Source organism: Zonotrichia leucophrys, unplaced genomic scaffold, assembly GCF_028769735.1.
Source record: "Zonotrichia leucophrys gambelii isolate GWCS_2022_RI unplaced genomic scaffold, RI_Zleu_2.0 Scaffold_858_20804, whole genome shotgun sequence".
NCBI lineage: Eukaryota > Metazoa > Chordata > Aves > Passeriformes > Passerellidae > Zonotrichia > Zonotrichia leucophrys.
Genome location: NW_026993063.1, coordinates 1 through 20,804, shown reverse-complemented (window position 1 = coordinate 20,804; position 20,804 = coordinate 1). Strand labels below are relative to the sequence as shown.

The 20,804-nt window shown below is 64.5% G+C and overlaps 2 protein-coding genes across 2 annotated transcripts; both read right to left on the bottom strand.

Moving 5' to 3' along the window:
• Window positions 1–3: 3 nt before the first annotated feature.
• LOC135442019 (zinc finger protein 385A-like) lies at window positions 4–6,049 on the bottom strand (the record flags this gene model as incomplete). The annotated part of the gene is made up of 6 exons (XM_064701573.1): window positions 6,003–6,049; window positions 5,292–5,406; window positions 3,659–3,754; window positions 1,929–2,082; window positions 1,182–1,385; window positions 4–71 (listed from the first exon to the last, which is right to left on the bottom strand). Coding segments are annotated over exons 2-6 (633 nt in total), but the record flags the coding sequence as incomplete, so codon positions are not given.
• A 4,212-nt stretch (window positions 6,050–10,261) lies between these two features.
• Window positions 10,262–20,651, bottom strand: LOC135442020 (integrin alpha-5-like). Its single transcript, XM_064701575.1, has 11 exons — window positions 20,493–20,651; window positions 19,400–19,492; window positions 18,905–18,984; window positions 17,997–18,077; window positions 16,557–16,659; window positions 15,614–15,763; window positions 14,844–14,921; window positions 14,123–14,236; window positions 13,012–13,113; window positions 11,682–11,804; window positions 10,262–11,202 (listed from the first exon to the last, which is right to left on the bottom strand). The coding sequence occupies exons 1-11, from the start codon at window positions 20,649–20,651 to the stop codon at window positions 11,119–11,121; spliced, it is 1,167 nt and encodes a 388-aa protein (XP_064557645.1). The 3' UTR covers window positions 10,262–11,118.
• Window positions 20,652–20,804: the final 153 nt, after the last annotated feature.

Below are 20,804 nucleotides of genomic sequence, written 5' to 3'. Positions count from 1 at the left end.
CCCTCCCCGCGGGAAGGCGCGGATGGGCCCCAGCCCCGAGCGGGCCTCGACCAAAGTCTTGTGCTTGGTGCCTGGGGGGGGGGACAGGAGTGAACCCCAAAACTGCCCCGGGACCCCCAAACCATCCCTGGGACCCCAAAACTGCCCCGGGACCCCCAAACCATCCCCGGGACAGCCCCCAGCCCCAAATCCCCCAGGGACCCCAGTGTGACCCAGCCCCGAGCTTGGTACCTGGGGGACACAGGGCTGAACCCCAAAACTGCCCCGGGACCCCAAAACTGCCACCAAACCATCCCTGGGACCCCCAAACCATCCCTGGGCCCCAGCCCCGAGCGGCCTCAACCAAAGTCTTGTGCTTGGTGCCTGGGGGGGGACAGGAGTGAACCCCAAAACTGCCCCGGGACCCCCAAACCATCCCCGGGACCCCAAAACTGCCCCGGGACCCCCAAACCATCCCCAGGACAGCCCCAAGCCCCCAGACCCTCTGGGACCCCAAAACTGCCCTGGCACCCCCCAAACCCACAGGGATCCCCCCGAGACACCCCAATGTCCCCCGTGTCCCCCGTCACCAATGTCCCCACAGTGTCCCTCCTGTGTCCCTGATCTCCCCAATGTCCCACAGTCCCCAAGTGTCCCCGATGTCCCCATATCCCAATGTCCCCATGTACCCCAATGTCCCCATGTCCCCACAGTGTCCCCAATGTTCCCACAGTGTCCCCAATGTCGCAATGTCCCCAATGTCCCCAATGTCCCCACAGTGTCCCCATGTCCCCAGTGTCCCCAATGTCCCCAATATCCCAAATGTCCCCAATGTCCCCACAGTGTCCCCAATGTCCCCAGTGTCCCCATGTCCCCAATGTCCCCAATCTCTGTGATGTCCCCAATGTCCCCACAGTGTCCCCAATGTCCCCAATCTCTGTGATGTCCCCAATGTCCCCAATGTCCCCACAGTGTCCCCAATGTCCCCAATATCCCCAATGTCCCCCATGTCCCCAATGTCCCCACAGTGTCCCCAATGTCCCCAATCTCTGTGATGTCCCCATGTCCCCACAGTGTCCCCAATGTCCCCATGTCCCCAATGTCCCCATTATCCCCAATGTCCCCACAGTGTCCCCAATGTCCCCAATCTCCCCAATGTCCCCAATGTCCCCAATGTCCCCACAGTGTCCCCAATGCCCCACCTTTGTTGTGGGCCTCCAGCTGGCTCAGGGAGTTCACGGCCACCTTGCAGAGGCCGCAGTACAGGAGCCGCTTGGCCTTCGCCCTCTCCTCCTCCTCCTCCTCCTCCCGCGGCCCCCCCGGCTCTGCCCCCCCCGCGGGGGGAGGGGCGGGGGGCGAGGGGGGCCCGGGGGCTCCGGGGGCGGCGGGGGCGGGGGGCTGCTCCCCTGGGGGGGGAAATAATGGGGTGAAATGGGGAGAATGGGGGATTTGGGGTTTGGGGGTCTTGGGGGCTGCTCCCCTGGGTGGGGGGGAAAATGGGGTGAAATGGGGGGATTTTTTGGGGGCTGCTCCCCTGGGGGGGGGAATGGGGGAAATGGGGGAATTTGGGGGATTTGGGGGGTTTATGGGGGGTTGTTCCCTTGGAGGGGGAAATGGGGGTTATGGGGGGGTCGTGGGGGGGTAAGAGAGAATTTGAGGGGGTTTCAGGGGTTCTGGGGAGTTTGGGGGTGGTTGGGGGGATTTTGGGGAATTATAGGGAAATTTGGGTTATGGGGGAATTATAGGGGAATTTGGGGGTTATAGGGGAATCAGGGGGTTTTGGGGGTGTTATAGGGGAATTTGGGGGGGCTTGGGGGTGAATTAAGGGGAATTTGGGGGTTATAGAGGATTTTGGGGGTGAATCTGGGGATTTTGGGGTTATAGGGGATTTTGGGGGTGAATCCGGGGATTTTGGGGTTATTGGGGGGATTTTGGGCGCCATCACCCACCTGGGCGCTCGGGGGGGTCCCCGCCCGGGGGGGCCGCGGGCCCGGGCGGCTCCGGGGGCTCCCCGGGGTCCCCCCCCCGGCGGGCGCGGGCGGCCTCGAGGCCCTTGAGGCGGCGGGCGTGGCGATTGCCCTGGTAGTGAGCGGCGGCCTGGCTCTGGGGACAGTGACAGCATGGGGACAGTGACAGGGACAGGGACAGTGACACTGGGACAGTGTGACACAGCCCCATTGCCCTGGTAGTGAGCGGCGGCCTGGCTCTGGGGACAATGACAGCATGGGGACAGTGACAGGGACAGGGACAGGGACACTGTGACACAGCCTGGGACAGTGTGACACAGCCCCATTGCCCTGGTAGTGAGCGGCGGCCTGGCTCTGAGGGGACAGTGACAGGGACAGGGACAGTGACAGGGACAGTGACAGTGACAGTGTGACACAGCCTGGGACACTGTGACACAGCCCCATGGCCTGGTAGTGAGCGGCGGCCTGGCTCTGGGGACAGGGACAGTGACAGGGACACTGTGACACAGCCTGGGGACAGTGACACACTGCCCAGTGACAGCCACACACAGCCCCATTGCCCTGGTAGTGAGCGGCGGCCTGGCTCTGGGGACAATGACAGCATGGGGACAGTGACAGGGACACTGTGACACAGCCCCATGGCCTGGTAGTGAGCGGCGGCCTGGCTCTGGGGACAATGACAGTGACAGGGACAGTGACAGGGACAGGGACAGGGACACTGTGACACAGCCTGGGACAGTGTGACACAGCCCCATTGCCTGGCAGTGAGTGGCAGCCTGGCTCTGGGGACAGGGACAGTGTGACACAGCCTGGGACATGGGGACAGCCTGGGGACAGCCTGGGGACATGGGGACAGCATGGGGACAGGGACACTGTGACACAGCCTGGGGACACCTGTGTGACAGTCACACGCAGCCCCATTGCCCTGGTAGTGAGTGGCAGCCTGGCTCTGGGGACAATGACAGTGACAATGTGACACAGCCCAGGGACAGCCTGGGGACATGGGGACAGTGTGACACAGCCTGGGACATGGGGACAGTGACACAGAGCCAGGGACAGCACAGGGACAGAGTGACACCCCCAGGACATGGGGACAGTGACAATGCCCTGGGACAGTGTGGGGACAGTGTGACACCCCTGGGACACAGCCCAGGACGCTGTCACACCCCTGGGACACTGCCACACCCCTGGGACACTGCCACACCCCTGTCACTGTGTCACCCCCTGGGGACCCCCAAGTGCCAGCGCTCAGGACTGGGGGGTCCCGAGGGTCTCTGCCAGTTCTGGGGAGTCCCAGGCTCTGTCCCAGATTTGGGGGGTGGTCCCTGGTTTTTGGGGTGGGTCCCGGTTTTTGGGGGTGGTCCCGGTTTTTGGGGATGGTCTCTGGTTTTTGGGGTGGGTCCCGGTTTTTGGGGGATGGTCTCTGGTTTTTGGGGGGTGGTCCCTGGTTTTCAGGGGGTGGTCCCGGTTTTTGGGGGTGGTCTCTGGTTTTTGGGATGGTCTCTGGTTTTTTGGGGGTGGTCTCTGGTTTTGGGGGTGGTCCCGGTTTTTTGGGGATGGTCTCTGGTTTTGGGGGGTGGTCCCGGTTTTTGGGGGTGGTCCCGGTTTTTGGTGTGGGTCCCGGTTTTTGGGGGTGGTCTCTGGTTTTTGGGGGTGGTCCCGGTTTTTGGGGGGCGGTCCCAGATTTTGGGGGGGGGTCCCGGGGGTCCCACCTCGGAGTTGAAGCGGATCTGGCAGACGCTGCAGGCGATCACCGGGCGCCGGGGCTTGGCCAGAGCCCCCAGACCCGCCTTGGGCAGCGCCTCCATCTGGGGAGGGGGCACGGGGGGGGGTCAGCACCCCAAAATATCCCCAAAATAATCCAAAATAACGCAAAATATCCCCCCAAATCCCCAAAACTGCCACCAGCACCCCTTGGGCAGCGCCTCCATCTGGGGAGGGGGCACAGAGGAAGGGTCAGCACCCCAAAATCACCCAAACCACCCAAAATGACCCAATAACCCAAAATATCCCCCCAAATCCCCAAAACTGCCCCCAGCCCCCCTTGGGCAGCGCCTCCATCTGGGGAGGGGGCACAGAGGGCGGTCCGCACCCCAAAATCACCCAAAGCACCCCAAAATAACCCCCCAAAAATCAAAATAACCCTCAAAACCCCAAAATAACCCCAAACCAACCCAAATATCCCCCCAAAACTGCCCCCAGCCCCCCCTTGGGCAGCGCCTCCATCTGGGGAGGGGGCACAGAGGGGGGGTCCGCACCCTAAAATCACCCAAACCACCCCAAAATGACCCCGCAAACCCCAAAAAATCCCCCAAATCCCCCCCGTTCCCGTCCCCGTTCCCGTTCCGTAGCGCCTCAGGAATCCCGCCCTGCCCAAGCCCGGGGGACCGGGAGGGACCGGGAGGAACCGGGACCGCCCCCGCTCCCACCCCCGGTCGGGGGGAATTTGGGGGTCCCGGGATCCCCCCGAGAGGTTTTGGGGGTCCCAGAATCTCCCCCCGGGTGATTTTGGGGGTCTCGGGGCAGGTTCGGGGGGTCCCGATCGCACCGAGCCCCGGTGAGGGTCCCGGGGGGGTCCCGGAGGGTCCGGGGGGGTCCCCGGGGGTGCCCCCGACCCCTCCCGTTATTGGGGGGGTGTCCCGGGGGGGTTCGGGGGTCGCGCATTCCCTGTCCCGGGGGTGTTTTGGGGGTCCCGGGGGTGTTTTGGGGGTCCCGGGGGTGATTTTGGGGGTCCCGAGAAGGTTCGGGGGTCCCGGGAAGGTTCGGGGGTCCCGGGACCGCCGGTTCGGGACTGGGGGGTGGAACGGGGGGTGGGGGGGTCCCGGTACGGCGGCCGGGAGGGGGCGGGGCCGCTCCGTGTCCCCCCCCCGGACCCCGCGCGCCCCTCGCGGCCACCGGAGCGAAACCCCCGGAGCCCCCCCCGGTACCGGGACCCCCAAAAACAGCCCCGGGACCCCCAAAAACACCCCCAGGAACACCCCGGGACCTCCTCGGGACCCCCTCCCCAATCCCGAGCACCGGCACCCCAGAACCCTCCGGTACCGGGACCCCCGAACCGCGGCCGGGCCGGGATGCCCAAACCAGCCCCGGGACCTCCCCAGAACCCTGTCCGGGACCCTCCCTGGACCCCTCCCCATTTCGAGCACCGGGATCCCCGAACCCTCCGGTACCGGGACCCCCGAACCGCGGCCGGGCTCAGCCCCGCATCTCCCCCGGCCCCGCCGGTACCGGGACCCCCCGGCCCTGCTCAGTTCCCCCGGTCCCTCCGCGGCTCCCGGGCCCGTTCCTTTCCCCGGTTCCCCCCGGTTCCCTCCCGGTTCCCCGCCGGTTCCCGGCCCCGCTCACCGCGGGCAGCGGCGGCAGCAGCCGGAGCGCGGCGGCGGCGGCGGCGGCGGCGTCGGGCAGGAGGAGGCGGCCGGGGGGCGGCCCCAGCGGCGGCCCCGGGGCCCGCAGCATCGCCCTGCGCCGGGGGGGGGTCACGGGGGGCGCGGGACCCCCGGAACGGCCCCCAGGGACCCCCCCGGACCCCCCCCCCCCCCCCCCCCGTTCCGGTCCCGGTTCCTCCGCGGGGTCCCCGGCGCGCACCGGGGGATGGGGGGGGGGGCGCTGGGGGAGCTGCGGGACACCGGGACCCCCCCGGGACCCTCAGGACCCCCCAGGACCCCCCCAGGACCCCCCTCCCGCCGCCCCCCCGCGCCTTCCCGGGTCCCTCCCGGGGGTCCCCGCACCGGAGGATGGGGGGGTTGGGGGGGGGGGGCTGAGCTCCTCGGGACCCCCCCCCCCCCCCCCGAGGGCCTGGACCCCCAAACCCCAGATCCGAAATTCCCCCAAACCCCAAAAATCCCAAATCTTCCAAACCGCAAACCCCCCTAAACCCCAAATCCCGAAAATTCGAAACCGCAAACCCCAAATCCCAAACGCCGAAAATCCCAAACCCCAAATCCCCCAAACCCCAAATCCCCCAAACCCCAAATCCCCCAGACCCCAAACCCCAAATCCCCCAGCCCCAAATCCCCCAGCCCCCTCTCTGTGTTATTTGGGGGGGGTCTCCGTTACCTGCGGGCCCCCCCGGCCGCTGTCGCGCGCGGCCCTGCGGGGCTGTCCCTGCGTGTCCCCCCCCCCTGCCCGTGTCCCCCCCCCCCGGTGTCCCCCCCCTCCCCCCGTGTCCCCTCCCCCCTCGGGGGCTCAGCCAATGGCGGCGCTCGGAACTGGGGCACGGGGGGGGGAAGGGGAGGGGGCGGGGCCTCCCCGCGCGTGTCGCGCCCCACGCGTGTCCCCTCCCCCCCCCGCGCGTGTCCCCCCCCCCCCGCCGCCCTCCCCAACCCGCGCTGTCCCCTCCCCCCCCCTCCCAGACCCCCCCCCCAATCCCGGTTCTGTCCCCCCGTTCCCCTCCCCCCGCGCTCGCTCACGTCCACGCGCGCGCGTCCCCGCGTCCGTCCGTCCGTCCCGCGCGCGCGCCCCCCCTCCTCCCCCCGTGCGCGTGCGCGCGGCGGGCGGGGTCGCGCACGTGTCGGGACACGCGCGCGCGCGCGGGGGCGGGGGGAGGGGCGAGACACACCCCGGGAGCGTGGGAACCGAGGGGGCGGGGACCCCAAAAATCACAGAGCCCAAAATTCGGAGAACCCAAAATTCACAGGCCCCAAAAATCAGAGAACCCAAAATCCAGAGAACCCAAAATTTAGAGACCCGAAATTCAGAGAACCCAAAATCTAGAAACCCCAAAATCCCGGGAACCCAAAATTCAGAGAGCCCAAAATTCACAGTCCCCAAAATTCAGAGCCCCCAAAAATTCAGGGACTCCAAAATTCTAAGAACACAAAATCCAGAGAATACAAAATCCAGGAAACTCAAAATTCAGGGACCCCAAATTCGGGAACCTAAAATCCAGAGAACCCAAAATTTAGAGACTCGAAATTCAGAGAACACAAAATCTAGAAATCCCAAAATCAGAGAACCCAAAATTCAGAGCACCCAAGTTCAGAGGCCCCGAAATTCAGAGCCCCCAAAAATTCAGGGACTCCAAAATTCTAAGAACACAAAATCCAGAGAATACAAAATCCAGGAAACTCAAAATTCAGGGACCCCCAAATTCTGAGAACACAAAATCCAGAGAACACAAAATTCAGAAACTCCAAAATCCAGAGTCCCCCAAATTCAGAGAACACAAAATTCAGGGACCCCAAAATCCAGAGACCCCAAAATTTAGAGACCCGAAATTCAGAGACCACAAAATCTAGAAACCCCAAAATCAGAGAACCCAAAATTCAGAGCACCCAAATTCAGAGGCCCCGAAATCAGGGCCCCAAAAATCCAGAAATCCCCAAAATCCAGAGACCCCAATAACCCACTCCCCAAAATCCAGGGAACTCAAAATTCACAAACTCCAAAATCCAGAGAACCCAAATTCAGAGAACACAAAATTCAGGGACCCCAACATCCAGAGACCCCAAAATTCCGAGAATCCAAAATCCGGAGGGGAGGTCAACGATCGATGAATTATTGATGAATTATTGATGAAATATCCGTGAATTATCCGTGAATTATCCGCGAATTACTGATGAATGATCGATGCATTATTGATGAATCATTAATGAATGATTGATGACTCGATAATTAATTATTGACACCGGACGAGTCCCGGCTGCTAATGAGGTGTAATTGAGCCCCGGCAGTGTCCGGGGGCAGCGGCCGTGACGGCCGCGGTGGCACCGTGTCCCCAAGTGTGTCCCCATGTCCCTGTGTGTGTCCCCATGTCCCTGTGTGTGTCCCTGTGTCCCCAAGTGTGTCCCCATGTCCCTGTGTGTGTCCCCGTGTCCCCAAGTGTGTCCCTGTGTGTGTCCCCGTGTCCCCAAGTGCCTTCCCGTGTGTCCCCTGTCCCTGTGTCCCCTGTCCCTTGTGTTCCCGTCCCCATGTCCCTGGTGTGTCCCTTGTCCACTGTGTGTCCCTGTCCCTGTGTCCCCTGTCCCGTGTCCCTCTGTCCCTGTGTCCCCGTGTGTGTCCCCGTGTCCCTGAGTCCCCGTGCGTGTGTCCCCGTGTCCTCTGTCCCTCTGTCCCCTCCCTGTGTCCCCAAGTGTGTCCCCGTGTCCCTGTGTCCCCTGTGTCCCCAAGTGTGTCCCTGTGTGTGTCCCCTTGTCACTGCGTCACCGTGTCCCTCTGTCCCTGTGTCCCCAGGTGTGTCCCCGTGTCCCTGTGTGTGTCCCCGTGTCCCCAAACGTGTCCCTGTGTCGTCCTCTTGCACTCGTCACCGTGTCCCTGTGTCCCCCGTCCCTCTGTGTGTCCCTGTGTCCCCAAATGTGTCCCCATGTCCCCGTGTCCCTCTGTCCCTGTGTCCCCAAGTGTGTCCCCATGTCCCTGTGTCCCCTGTCCCTGTGTGTGTCCCTGTGTCCCCGAGTCCCCCATCCCTCTGTGTGTCCCCAAACGTGTCCCTGCGTGTGTCCCTGTCCCTGCCGTCCCTGTGTCCCCAAGTGTGTCCCTCTCCCTTGTAGTCCCTGTGTCCCCGTCCTCTGTGTTCCCTGTGTCGTGTTCCCTGTGTGTCCCTGTCCCTGTCCTGTGTGTCCTACTATCACTGCGTCACCGTGTCCCCCTGTCCCTCTGTCCCCGTGTCCCCCTGTCCATGTGTGTCCCCATATCCTCGTGTCCCTGTGTCCCCATCTCTTTGTGTGTCCCCCCTGTCCCTGTGTCCCCATATCCTTGTGTGTGTCCCCATGTGTATCCCCCGTCCGTGTGTGTCCCCATGTCCCCAAGTGTGTCCCTGCGTGTGTCCCCATGATCCTGTGTCCCTTTGTGTCCCCCGAGTGTCCCTCTGTCCCCGTGTCCCTATTCCCTCTGTGTGTCCCTTCATGTGCCCGATATCCCCGTGTGTGTCCCTGTCCCCGAGTGTCCCCAAGGGTCTCCCCCATCCCCCTGACTGCCCCCCAGTGTCCCCATGTCCCTCTCTGTGTCCCCCCGTCCCCAAGTGTCCCCTGGTGTGCCCGATATCCCCGTGTGTGTCCCCCTGTCCCCCCTCGTGTCCCCCCGTGTCCCCAGGGTCCCTCTGGGTCAGACTCGTTTATTGGGGGGCCCCGAGGCCGCCCCCCCCCATAATTAAATACAAACCGAAGCCACGCCCCCCTGCCCCCCCCCCCCCGCCATAGTGCAAACCCCCCGTGACACCGGGGACACCTTGGGGACACCTCGGGGACACCTTGGGGACACCTTGGGGACACCGGGGCCGGGGGGGGTCCGGGCTGTGCCCCCAACTCGGGGTCAGTGCAAAGTGAGGTGCCCGGGGGGGGCGGGGCAGTGCAGGGAGGGGACACCGGGTGGCATTGGGTGACAGAGGGTGACAGAGGGTGGCACTGGGGGACAGCGTCCCCGGGTCACACTGGGACAGGGTGACGCCGTGACACCGTCCCCAGGTGCCACCCAGGTCCTGTCCCGGGTGAGGTGACAGCGGTGGGGACATGTCCCGGTGTCACACAGGTGTCCCCATGGTGTCCCCATGGTGTCCCCATGGTGTCCCCACGGTGTCCCTGTAGTGTCCCTGTGTCCCCTGCAGTGTCCGTGGCGGTGCCAGCTCGGTGTCACCCATGTGCCACCAGTTCCCAGTCCTGTGGTGACAATTCCAGGTCTGCTGGTGACAGTTCCCACTGGTGGGGACAATTCCCACTGGTGACAATTCCAGGTCTGGTGGTGACAGTTCCTGGTCTGCTGGTGACAATTCCTGGTTGTTCCCAGTCCGGGGTTCCCAGTTTGGTGTCCCCAAGCCGGTGGTGGCAGCTGTGCCTTGGGGACACGTCCTGGTGCAGCGCGGTGACAGTTCTGGGACAGTGTCCCCAAGGCAGTGACAGTTCAGTGACAGTGTCCCCAACTCGGTGACAGCTCTGTGACGGTGTCCCCAGTGCGGTGACAGTTCTGGGACAATGTCCCCAGCCCGGTGACAGTTCTGTGAGTGTCCCCAACTCGGTGACAGTTCTGTGAGTGTCCCCAGGGGGTGACAGTTCAGGACATGTCCAGCCGGTGACAGTTTGTGGAATGTCCCCAACCGGTGACAGTTCCTGGGACAGTGTCCCCATTGGTGACAGTTCATGGACAGTGTCCCCTGGTGACAGTTTGTGAGATGTCCCCAGCCCGGTGACAGTTTGGGACATGTCCCCACCGGTGACAGTTCTGTGGGGGGTGGCCCCCATGGTAGTCGACAGTTCTGGATTGGGTGTCACCACCGTGACAGTTGTGGGACAATTGGGTCCCCAGCCGGGGACAGTTCGTGATTGTGTCCGCAGGACCCGGGTGCGGTGACAGTTTGTGGGAGTGACATGTCCGTAGGCCCTACAGTTCTGTGATTGTGTCCCCAGCCTGGTGACAGTTTTTGGGACAATGTCCCCAGCCCGGTGACAGTTCTGTGTGTGGGGGTGGGCGCCGTGCGTGTCCCCAGCCGGGGGCGTGGAGCGGGGGATGTCACCGACGTGGGTGACATTGGCCATGCAGGTGACATTGGCAGTGTGGGGTCCCCAGCACTGGGGACATCCCTGGCCATGCAGGTGACATTGGCCGTGCAGGTGACACCGCTGGTGCAGGTGACATCGTCCTTGCGGTGCAGGTGACATTGTCCTTGTAGGGTCCCCAGCTGTGCAGGTGACATTGTCCTTGCGGGGGTCCCCAAGCCATGGGGTGTCCCCAAGTGTGGGGGTGTCCCCAAGCTGTGAGATGTCCCCAAGCCGTGGGTGTCCCCAAGCCATGGGGATGTCCTGAAGCCATGGGGTGTCCCCACGTCATGGAGTGTCCCCAGCCATGGATGTCCCCAGCATGGGGACAGGGTGTCCCTGGTCATGGGTGTCCCCACGTCATGGATGTCCCCAGCCGTGGATGTCCCCAGCACGGGGACAGGGTGTCCCTGTCACCGCAGGGTCCCCGGCCATGGGATGTCCCCAAGCTGTGAGATGTCCTGAAGCCATGGAGTGTCCCCAGCCGTGGATGTCCCCAGCCATGAGTGTCCCCAGCATGGGGACAGGGTGTCCCTGTCACCGCAGGGTCCCCGGCCCGGGCTGTCCCCAGCCATGGGTGTCCCCAGCACGGGGACAGGGTGTCCCTGTCACCGCAGGGTCCCCAGCCGTGGATGTCCCCAGCACGGGGTGTCCCTGTCACCGCAGGGTCCCCAGCCCGGGCTGTCCCCAGCTGTCACCGCGGGGTCCCCTCAGGCCTCGGAGGCCGCCTGGGGTTTCAGCTGCGCCTTCTCCATGGCGGTGCCGTAGGGCCCCGAGCGCTTGAAGAACCCCAGCTGGGGGCACAGGGGGGGGTCAGGGGGACCCCGAAATGCCCCCGGGACCCCCCAGTGCCACCCCGAGTCCCTGTGCCCACCCTGAGTGTCCCCTGGGCTCACCGTGTCCCCTCTGTGCCCCCAAAAGCCCCCAGTGTGTCCCCAGTGCCCCCCAGTGTCCCCCCAGTGTCCCCAGTGTCCCCAGTGTCCCCCCAGCCCCCCAAGCTCCTCATCCCCACCTTGCAGAAGCCTCCAGACCCCTTTGACCCCCCCAAATCCCCTCCAAACCCACTCAAATCCCCCCAAGCCCCCCTTGTAGAAACTCCCCCAGATCCCCAAAATCCCCCCCAGATCCCCCCAGTCCCACCTTGCAGAACCCCCCAGACCCCCAGCCCTCTGTGACCCCCAAAATCCTCCGAGAGCCCCCAGCCCCACCTTGTAGAGACCCCCCTGAGCCCCCAAATCCCCCCCAGAGCCCCCCAAAACGCCCCCAGCCCCACCTTGTAGAGGCCGTAGCAGAGGAGGCCGAGCAGGAGCAGCCCCAGGAGCACGGCCAGGACCACCGCCCACACCGGGACCCCCCCGCCCGCCTCGGGGCGGGACCGCGACAGCGCCGTCACCACCTGGGGACACCGGGGACAGGGACAGTGTCACCCTGTGTCACACAGTGCCACACAGTGTCACACAGTGCCACACAGTGCCACCTGCCTCAGGGCAGGACCTCACCAGCGCTGTCACCACCTGCCACCCCAGACCTCAGTGTCACCCACGGTGTCACCCCAAACAGCCCCGTCCCCTCCATGTCCACCATGTCCCCAATGTTCCCTCAGTGTCCCCAATGCCCCCTCATGTCCCCAGTGTCCCCAGTGTCACCTGCAGGCGGTGCTGGGGTGACTGTCCGGCCGCACTCTGTAGGGCAGCTATGACACCCCAATGTCCCCAATGTCCCCAGTGTCCCCCATGTCCCCATGTCCCCAATGTCCCCAATGTCCCCTCAGTGTCCCCAATGTCCCCAATGTCCCCAGTGTCACCTGCAGGCGGTGCACTCTGTACGGCAGCTGTGTTACCCTGTGTTACCCCCAATGTCCCCTCAGTGTCACCAATGTCCCCTCGGTGTCACCTGCAGGCGGTGCCAGAGGTGGCTGTCCGGCCGCACTCTGTAGGGCAGCTGTGACACCCCCAATGTCCCCAATGTTCCCAATGTCCCCAATGTCCCCTCAGTGTCCCCAATGTCCCCCATGTCCCCCCAGTGTCCCCATTGTCCCCTCGGTGTCACCTGCAGGCGGTGCCGGGGGTGGCTGTCCGGCCGCACTCTGTAGGGCAGCTGTGACACCCCAATATCCCCAATGTCCCCCAGTGTCCCCAGTGTCCCCAATGTCCCCAGTGTCCCTCGGTGTCACCTGCAGGCGGTGCCGGGGTGACTGTCCGGCCGCACTCTGTAGGGCAGCTGTGACACCCCCAATGTCCCAATGTTCCCAATGTCCCCCCAGTGTCCCCAATGATGTCCCCTCGGTGTCACCTGCAGCCGGTGGCGGGGGTGGCTGTCCGGCCGCACTCTGTAGAGCAGCTGTGACACCCCCATATCCCCAATGTCCCCAATGTCCCCAATGTCCCCCCAGTGTCCCCTCAGTGTCACCTGCAGCCGTGGCGGGGTGGCTGTCCGGCTGCACTCTGTAGGGCAGCTGTGACACCCCCAATGCCCCCCAATGTCCCCAGTGTCCCCAGTGTCACCTGCAGGCGGTGCCAGAGGTGGCTGTCCGGCCGCACTCTGTAGGGCAGCTGTGACACCCCCAATGTCCCCCAGTGTCCCCATTGTCCCCTCGGTGTCACCTGCAGGCGGTGGCGGGGGTGGCTGTCCGGCCGCACTCTGTAGGGCAGCTGCAGCACGCGGAACTCGGCGTCACAGCGCAGGGACAGCGGCCACAGCTCCCGCTGGCACAGGGGACAGTGTCAGTGACACAGGGACACACAGGGGACAGTGTCAGTGACACAGGGACACACAGGGGACACAGGGGACACACAGGGACACACAGGGACACACAGGGGACACACAGGGGACAAACAGGGACACAGGGGGACAGTGTCGGTGTCACAGGGACAAACAGGGACACAAGGGACACACACGGGACAGTGTCGGTGACACAGGGACACACAGAGGACACACAGGGGACACAGGGACAGTGTCAGTGACACAGGGACACACGGGACAGTGTCAGTGACACAGGGACACACAGGGGACACACAGGGGACACAGGGACACAGGGACAGTGTCAGTGACACAGGGACACACAGGGGACACACAGGGGACACAGGACAGTTCGGTGCCACAGGACACACAGGACAGTGTCAGTGACACAGGGACACAGGGACACACAGGGACACACAGGGACAGTGTCAGTGCCACAGGACACAGGACACACAAGGACACACAGGGACACAGGAACACACAGGGGACAGTGTCAGAGTCACAGGGACACACAGGGACAGTGTCAGTGACACAGGGACACACAGAGACACAGGGACACACAGGGACACACGGACACACAGGGACACACAGGGGACATGGGGGACAGTGTCAGTGTCACCAGGACACATGGGGACACAGGGACACACAGGGGACACACAGGGACACGGGGGACACATGGGGGACAGCACGTCAGTGCCACCGGGGCACAAGGGGACATCCCACCAGCGCCAATGGGACACCCAGGGTACACAGGGGACATCCTGTCAGTGCCACCGTCAGTGCCACAGGGACACACGGGGGGTCCCGGCGGGTTCTGGGGGGTCCCGGGTGGTCCCAAGATTCAGGACAGGTTCTGGGGGGCTCCCAGGGATTTTGGGGGGTTCCCTGGGAATTTGGGGAGGGTCCCAGGACCCTGAGGGGCTCAGGGGGGTCCTGGGCTGTTTTGGGGTCCCGGGGGGGGTTTTGGGGTCTCACCTGTCTGGGGGGGGGGCTCCTGATGCGGAAGCTCAGGCGCAGGGTCACGCGCTGCTGCCGCTCCAGCGCCCCCGAGCGGCAGCTCAGCCGGAAACACTCGGCCTCGGGACACACCTGGGCACAGGTGGCACCGCGGGGCACCACGGGTCACCACGGGGCACCACGGGCCACCACGGGTCACCGCGGGTCACCACGGGTCACCACGGGGCACCACGGGGCACCATGGGGCACCACGGGTCACCACGGGTCACCACGGGTCACCACGGGTCACCACGGGGCACCACAGCCAGCCCCAGGCCAACCCTGGTCATCCCTGGTCACTACCGGTCATCTTCTGTCACCCCTGTGTTACCCCTGGTCACCCTTGGTCACCACTGGTCACTCCTGGGTCACCCCCGGGTCACCTGAGCCACCCCCTTTGTCACCACTGGGTCACTTCTGGGTCACTGCCAGGTCACCCCTGGTCACCCTCAGTCACCCCCAGGTCACCACTGGTCACCCTCAGTCACCGCTGGTCACCACTGGTCATCTTCTGTCACCACTGGTCACCCTCAGTCACCGCTGGTCAGTCTTGGGTCACCCCTGTGTCACCCTTGGTCACCATTGCTCACTCCTGGGTCATCCTTGGGTCACCCCCTGGGTCACCACTGGTCACTCTTGGTCACACACACTCGGGACAGTGCCGTGGGTGTGTCAAGGACAAGGGCACAGTGACACTCACCAGGCTGTCCCCAGTGTCCCCGGTGTCCCCGGTGTCCCGGCGCTGCAGCACGTGGGGACCCGGGCTCTGCTCCCGCTCCTGCAATGGGGACAGGGGACAGCGCTGGGGACAGGGCTGGGGACACGGGGACAGGGCTGGGGACAGGGCTGGGGACAGCGCTGGGGACATGGGGACAGCGCTGGGGACAGGGCAGAGGACAGTGCTGGGGACATGGGGACAGCGCTGGGGACAGGGCAGAGGACAGTGCTGGGACAGGGCTGGGGACACGGGGACAGGGCTGGGGACAGGGCAGAGGACAGCCCTGTGCCAGCCACCCCCGGCCCCTCCCAATGTCCCCAGTGCCACCCAGTGTCCTCTATGTCCCAAACGTCCCCAGTGCCCCCAAGTCTCCCCAATGTCCCCATTGCCCCCACCGTCCCTCGTGTCCCCATTGTCCCCATTACTCCCATTACCCCTATTGTCCCCGCTGTCCCCAATGTCCCCCCTGTCCCCATTATCCCCGCTGTCCCCATTGCCTCCATTGTCCCCCCTGTTCCCAATGTCCCCACTGTCCCCATTACCCCCTGTCCCCACTGTCCCCAATGTCCCCATTACCCCCCCTGTCCCCACTGTCCCTATTGTCCCCCCACTGTCCCCACTGTCCCCATTACCCTCATTATCCCCAATGTCCCCCCATTACCCCCATTGTCCCCAATGTCCCCGTTGCCCCCACTGTCCCCATTACCCCCACTGTCCCCCCATTGTCCCCCCACTGTCCCCGCTGTCCCCACCAGCCCGAGGGGGTCGGTGCCGTGGCTGGCCGTGCAGTTGTGCAGCCCCTCGTGGCCGGTGACGTAGAGCAGGGGGTGGCCGCGGTGGCCCAGGGGACAGCTGAGCTCCAGCGTGCCCTGGCTGATGGCGCCGGGACCCTCGTTCACCACCTGGGGACAGGGGGGGGACACGGGGTCAGGACATGGGGACACGGGGGGACACAGGGACCCCCAGGGTGGGGATGTGGGGACCCCCAGGGCTCAGGGATGGGGGCACAGCCCCGATTTGGGGACATGGGTATCACAGGACTGGGGACACAGGGATCCCTGGGTTGGGGACATCCAGGACCTCGAGGTTGGGGACATTGTGACCGCAGGATTGGGGACACAGGAACCCCTGGGGTTGGGGACACAGTGACTCCAGGATTAGGGACATAGGGACCCCAGGGCGGGGGACATTGTGACCGCAGGATTGGGGACACAAGGACCCCAGGGTTGGGGACATTGTGACCCCCAGGATTAGGGACATGGGAACCCCAGGTTGGGCACATGGAGATCACAGGATTGGGGACATTGTGACCCTCAGGTTTGGGGACACAGAGACCCCGGGTTGGGGACACAGTGACCCCAGGTTGGGGACATTGTGACCCCCAGATTGGGGACATAGAGATCCCGGGTTTGGTGACACAGGACCCCGGGTTGAGGACATTGTGACCCCGGGTTGGGGACACAGAGACCCCGGGTTTGGTGACATTGTGACCCGGGTTGGGGACAGGTGTCCCGCGTGTCCCCATCCCGGGTTTGGTGACATTGTCACCCGCGTGTCCCCATCCCGGGTTTGGTGACATTGTGACCCGTGTGTCCCCATCCCAGGGTTGGGGACATTGTGACCCGGGTTAGGGACACAGGTGTCCCGCGTGTCCCCATCCCGGGTTTGGTGGCATTGTCACCCGCGTGTCCCCACCTCGTAGACGTGCTCCACGGGTGGCCCCAGGTCCTGCAGCCGCTGGGGGGGGTCGGGTCCCCACCCCCCCTCGGGGATGGTGACAACGTCGGGCCGGGACACCCTGAGGGGACACCGTGGGGGACAGCGCTGTGTGTCACCTCCGTGTCACCTCTTGTCACCTCTGTGTCCCCTCCGTGTCCCCCGAGTCCCCCAACCCACAGCTGACAAAGGAGGGGACACTCGGAGGGTCGGGCAGGTCTCAGGTCCCCTCTGTGTCCCTGTTGTGTCCCCTGTGGGTCCCCTTGGTGTCACTCAGAGGCTCTGTCAGTGTCCCCATGTCCCCAATGCTGTCCCCAATGTCACTCACCCCAGCATGGACACCCTCGTTGTCCCAATGTCCCCAATGTCCCCAGTGTCCCCAGTGTCACTCACCCCAGCACGGACACCCTGGTTGCCCTGTCAGTGACCCCAATGTCCCCAATGTCCCAATGTCACTCACCCCAGCACGGACACCTCGTTGCCTGGTGTCCCCAATGTCCCCATTGTCACTCACCCCAGCACAGACACTCTGGCTGTCCCTGTCAGTGTCCTCAATGTCCCCAATGTCCCCAATGTCCCCAATGTTCCCAATGTCCCCATGTCCCCATGCTGTCCCCAATGTCACCCACCCCAGCACCGACACCCTCGTTGCCCTGTCAGTGTCCCCAATGTCCCCAATGTCCCCATTGTCACCCACCCCAGCACGGACACCCTTGTTGTCCCAATGTCCCCAATGTCCCAATGTCCCCCATGTCCCCATGCTGTCCCCAATGTCCCCAGTGTCACTCACCCCAGCATGGACACCCTCGTTGCCTGGTGTCCCAAATGTCCCCCATGTCCCCAGTGTGTCCCCAATGTCCCCAATGTCACTCACCCCAGCAGACACCCTCGTTGTCCCAGTGTCCCCAGTGTGTCCCCAATGTCCCAATGTCCCAATGTCACTCACCCCAGCACCGACACCCTCGTTGCCCTGTCAGTGTCCCCAATGTCCCCAATGTCCCCAATGTCCCCAGTGTCCCCAATGTCCCCCATTGTCACTCACCCCAGCACGGACACCCTTGTTGTCCCAATGTCCCCAATGTGTCCCCAATGTCCCCAATGTCACTCACCCCAGCATGGACACCCTCGTTGCCCTGTCAGTGTCCCCAATGTGTCCCCAATGTCCCCAGTGTCCCCATCAGTGTCACTCACCCCAGCACGGACATCCTCATTGCCTGGTGTCCCCAATGTCCCCAATGTCCCCAATGTCCCCAATGTCCCCAGTGTCCCCAGTGTCCCCATTGTCACTCACCCCAGCACAGACACCCTCGTTGCTCTGTCAGTGTCCCCAATGTCCCCAATGTCCCCCCAATGTCCCCAATGTGTCCCCAATGTCCCCAATGTCCCCAATGTGTCCCCAATGTCCCCAGTGTCACTCACCCCAGCACCGACACCCTCGTTGCCGCCCTCACCGCCAGCGCCACCGGCACCACGGCGCTCTGCGAGTTGTTGGCGTTCTTGCTGCGGGGGGGGCGGGGGGGTCACGGCCTGGCCCCCCCCCCGGGACCCCCGACCCCCATTGGGGACCCCCAACCCCCATTGGGGACCCCCAACCCCTTGGGGACACCAACAGGGACCCCTGCCCAATTCAGGGACACCAACAGGGACCCCCCCACAATCTGGGGACACCCCCAGGGTCACGAACCCCCCCCAAAAAAACCTCTGACAGGGACCCCCCCCCCCCACCCCGGGTGCCTCCCCAGCTCCGGGGACCCCCCCATTGACTCCCCAAATTGGGGGTGGCACCCCCTGTGACCCCCCTAAAATGGGGGTGCAGGGACCTCTGCCCCCCCCAAACCCCAAAACTGGAGATGCTGGGACCCCCTTGATCCCCCCAAACCGGGGGTACCGCTCCCCCTGTGCCCCCCAACCCCCGAGTTGGTGGGTGCCCCCCATTTTGGGGAGTCCCCCCTGCGTCCCCCCTGTGCCCCCATTTCGGGGTGCCCCCATTTCAAGATGCCCCCATTTTGGGGTGCCCCCATTTCGGGGTGCCCCCATTTCAGGATGCTCCCCATTTTGGGGTGCCCCCATTTTGGGGTGCCCCATTTTCGGGGCCCCGCCCCATTTTGGGAAGTACCTCCTTTCAGGGGTAAACCCCCATTTGGGGTTGGCCCCCCCATTTAACGAGATCCCCCCATTTCCAAGCCCCCAATTTCGAGATGCCCCCATTTCGGGGTGCCCCCATTTCGAGATGCCCCCATTTTGGGGTGCCCCCGTTTTCGGGGTGTCCCCATTTCGGGGTGCCCCCATTTTGGGGTGCCCCCATTTTGGGGCGCCCCCAGCCCCACCTGCGGATCTGCAGCTCGAATCGGACGCTGCTGCTGTTGTCGCTCAGGTGGGGGAGGGTGAAGCGCAGCCCCCCCCAGATCTGTGGGGGGGGGGGGGTGGGGGTCAGCTGGGACCCCCCCCAAACCCCATAACCCCCCAGACCCCCCCAAACCCCCCAAACCCCCCCAAAGCCCCCCAAGATCCACCCAGAATGCCCAGAACCCCCCAGATCCCCCTAAACCCGCCCCCCCCAAATCCCCTCCATGTCCCCTCAGACCCCCCCTAAAACCCTCCCGAAGACCCCTCCCCAAACCCTCCCGATCCCCCAAATCCCCCAAGCCCACCCCAGACCCACCCCCCAAAGACCCCAGACCCCCATAAAACCCCCCCAAAGCTGCCCAGACCTCCCCAAATCCCCCAAACCCTCACAAATGCCCCCCAAAAACCCCCAGAAACCCCTTCAGACCCCCCCAAAACCCCCCAGCCCCCCCCCCGAAGCCCCCAGCCCCACTCACGCTGGCCCCCGCCTTCATGGGGTTGCCCAGGTCGCAGACCAGGGGGCTCGAGCCGTTGCCCCCCCCCAGCTCGCAGCTCAGGGCCGAGAAATTCTGGGGAGGGGGACGGAGAGAAATTGGGGGGGGGGGTCAGGGTTGGTGAGTGACCCCCCCCGACCCCCAATTCACCCCCCCCCATATCCCCAGACCGCCCAAGCCTCCCCAAACGCCCTCCCCTCAATATCTATGGCCCCCTCCCCACCTCAGAGTGCCCCCCAAACCTCCCCAAGCCACCCAAATGCCTGCAGCCCCCTCCCCACCTTCAGAGTGCCCCCCTTGACCCCCCAAAGCCCCCTAAATACCCCAAGCCCCCTCCCCTCAATATCTGTGACCTCCTCCCCACCCTCAGGGTGCCTCCCAGACCCCCCACCCCTCCAAACCCCTCCAAACCCCCAGACCCCAATACCTGTGGCCCCCTCCCCACCTTCAGAGTGCCCCCCCAGTCCCTCTAAACCCCCTGAAACCCCTCAACCCCCCACCCCCAATATCAGCAGCCCCCTCCCCTCCTCCAGTGTGCCCCCCAGCTCGCCCAAATCCCCTCAAACCCCTCAAACCCCCAGACCCCAATACCTGCAGCCCCCTCCCCATATCCATGTGCCCCCCCACCCCCAAACCCCTTCCCCAGGCCCAGGATGCCCCCCCCAAACCCCCTCCCCTAATACCTGTGACCCTGTCCCTACCCCCATGCTGCCCCCAGTCCCTCTAAACCCCCTCAAACCCCCTCAAACCCCTCCAAACCCCCAGACCCCAATACCGTAGCCCCCTCTCCTCTTCTCAGTGTGCCCCCCCAGCCCCTCAAACCCCCTAAACCCCTCAAACCCCCAGACCCCAATACCAGTAGCCCCTTCCCCATCTCCAGTGTGCCCCCCCAGCCCTCTAAACGCCCTCAAACCCCTCAAACCCCCACCCCAATACCAGTAGCCCCTCCCCTTCTCCAGTGTGCCCCCCCAGCCCTCCAAACACCCCTAAACCCCCTCAAACTCCCTCAAACCCCCAGACCCCAATACCAGCAGCCCCCTCCCCACCCCCCCCGGTGCCCCCCGTGCCCCCTCACCCCGTGGGGCCGCAGCACCCCCGAGTAGAGCGCGCCCGGGGGGGGGCGCAGGTGCAGCTCGGCCTCGTAGGCCCCCCCCTCGCCCACGTTCCGCGCCAGGAACGTCACATTGAGGGGGTTCCTGTCCCCCAGGAACACGGCCCGGCGGTCCCTGGACATTGGGGACATTGGGGACATCATTGGGGACATGGGGACATCATTGGGGACATCCTAAACCACCCCCAGGAACGTCACATTGAGGGGGTTCCTGTCCCCCAGGAACACGGCCCGGCGGTCCCTGGACATTGGGGACATCATTGGGGACATGGGGAC

Bases quoted from the DNA above. Each gene is read 5' to 3' on its own strand.
- LOC135442020 (XM_064701575.1), bottom strand. From the start codon at position 20,651: ATGTCCAGGGACCGCCGGGCCGTGTTCCTGGGGGACAGGAACCCCCTC. The intron at 13,114-14,122 runs GTGAGACCCCAA...CCCCTGTGCCAG, and splicing joins GGAGCCCCCCCCCCAGACAG to CGGGAGCTGTGGCCGCTGTC. The intron at 11,805-13,011 runs GTGACACCGAGG...CGGTGTCCCCAG, and splicing joins ACCCCCGCCACCGCCTGCAG to GTGGTGACGGCGCTGTCGCG.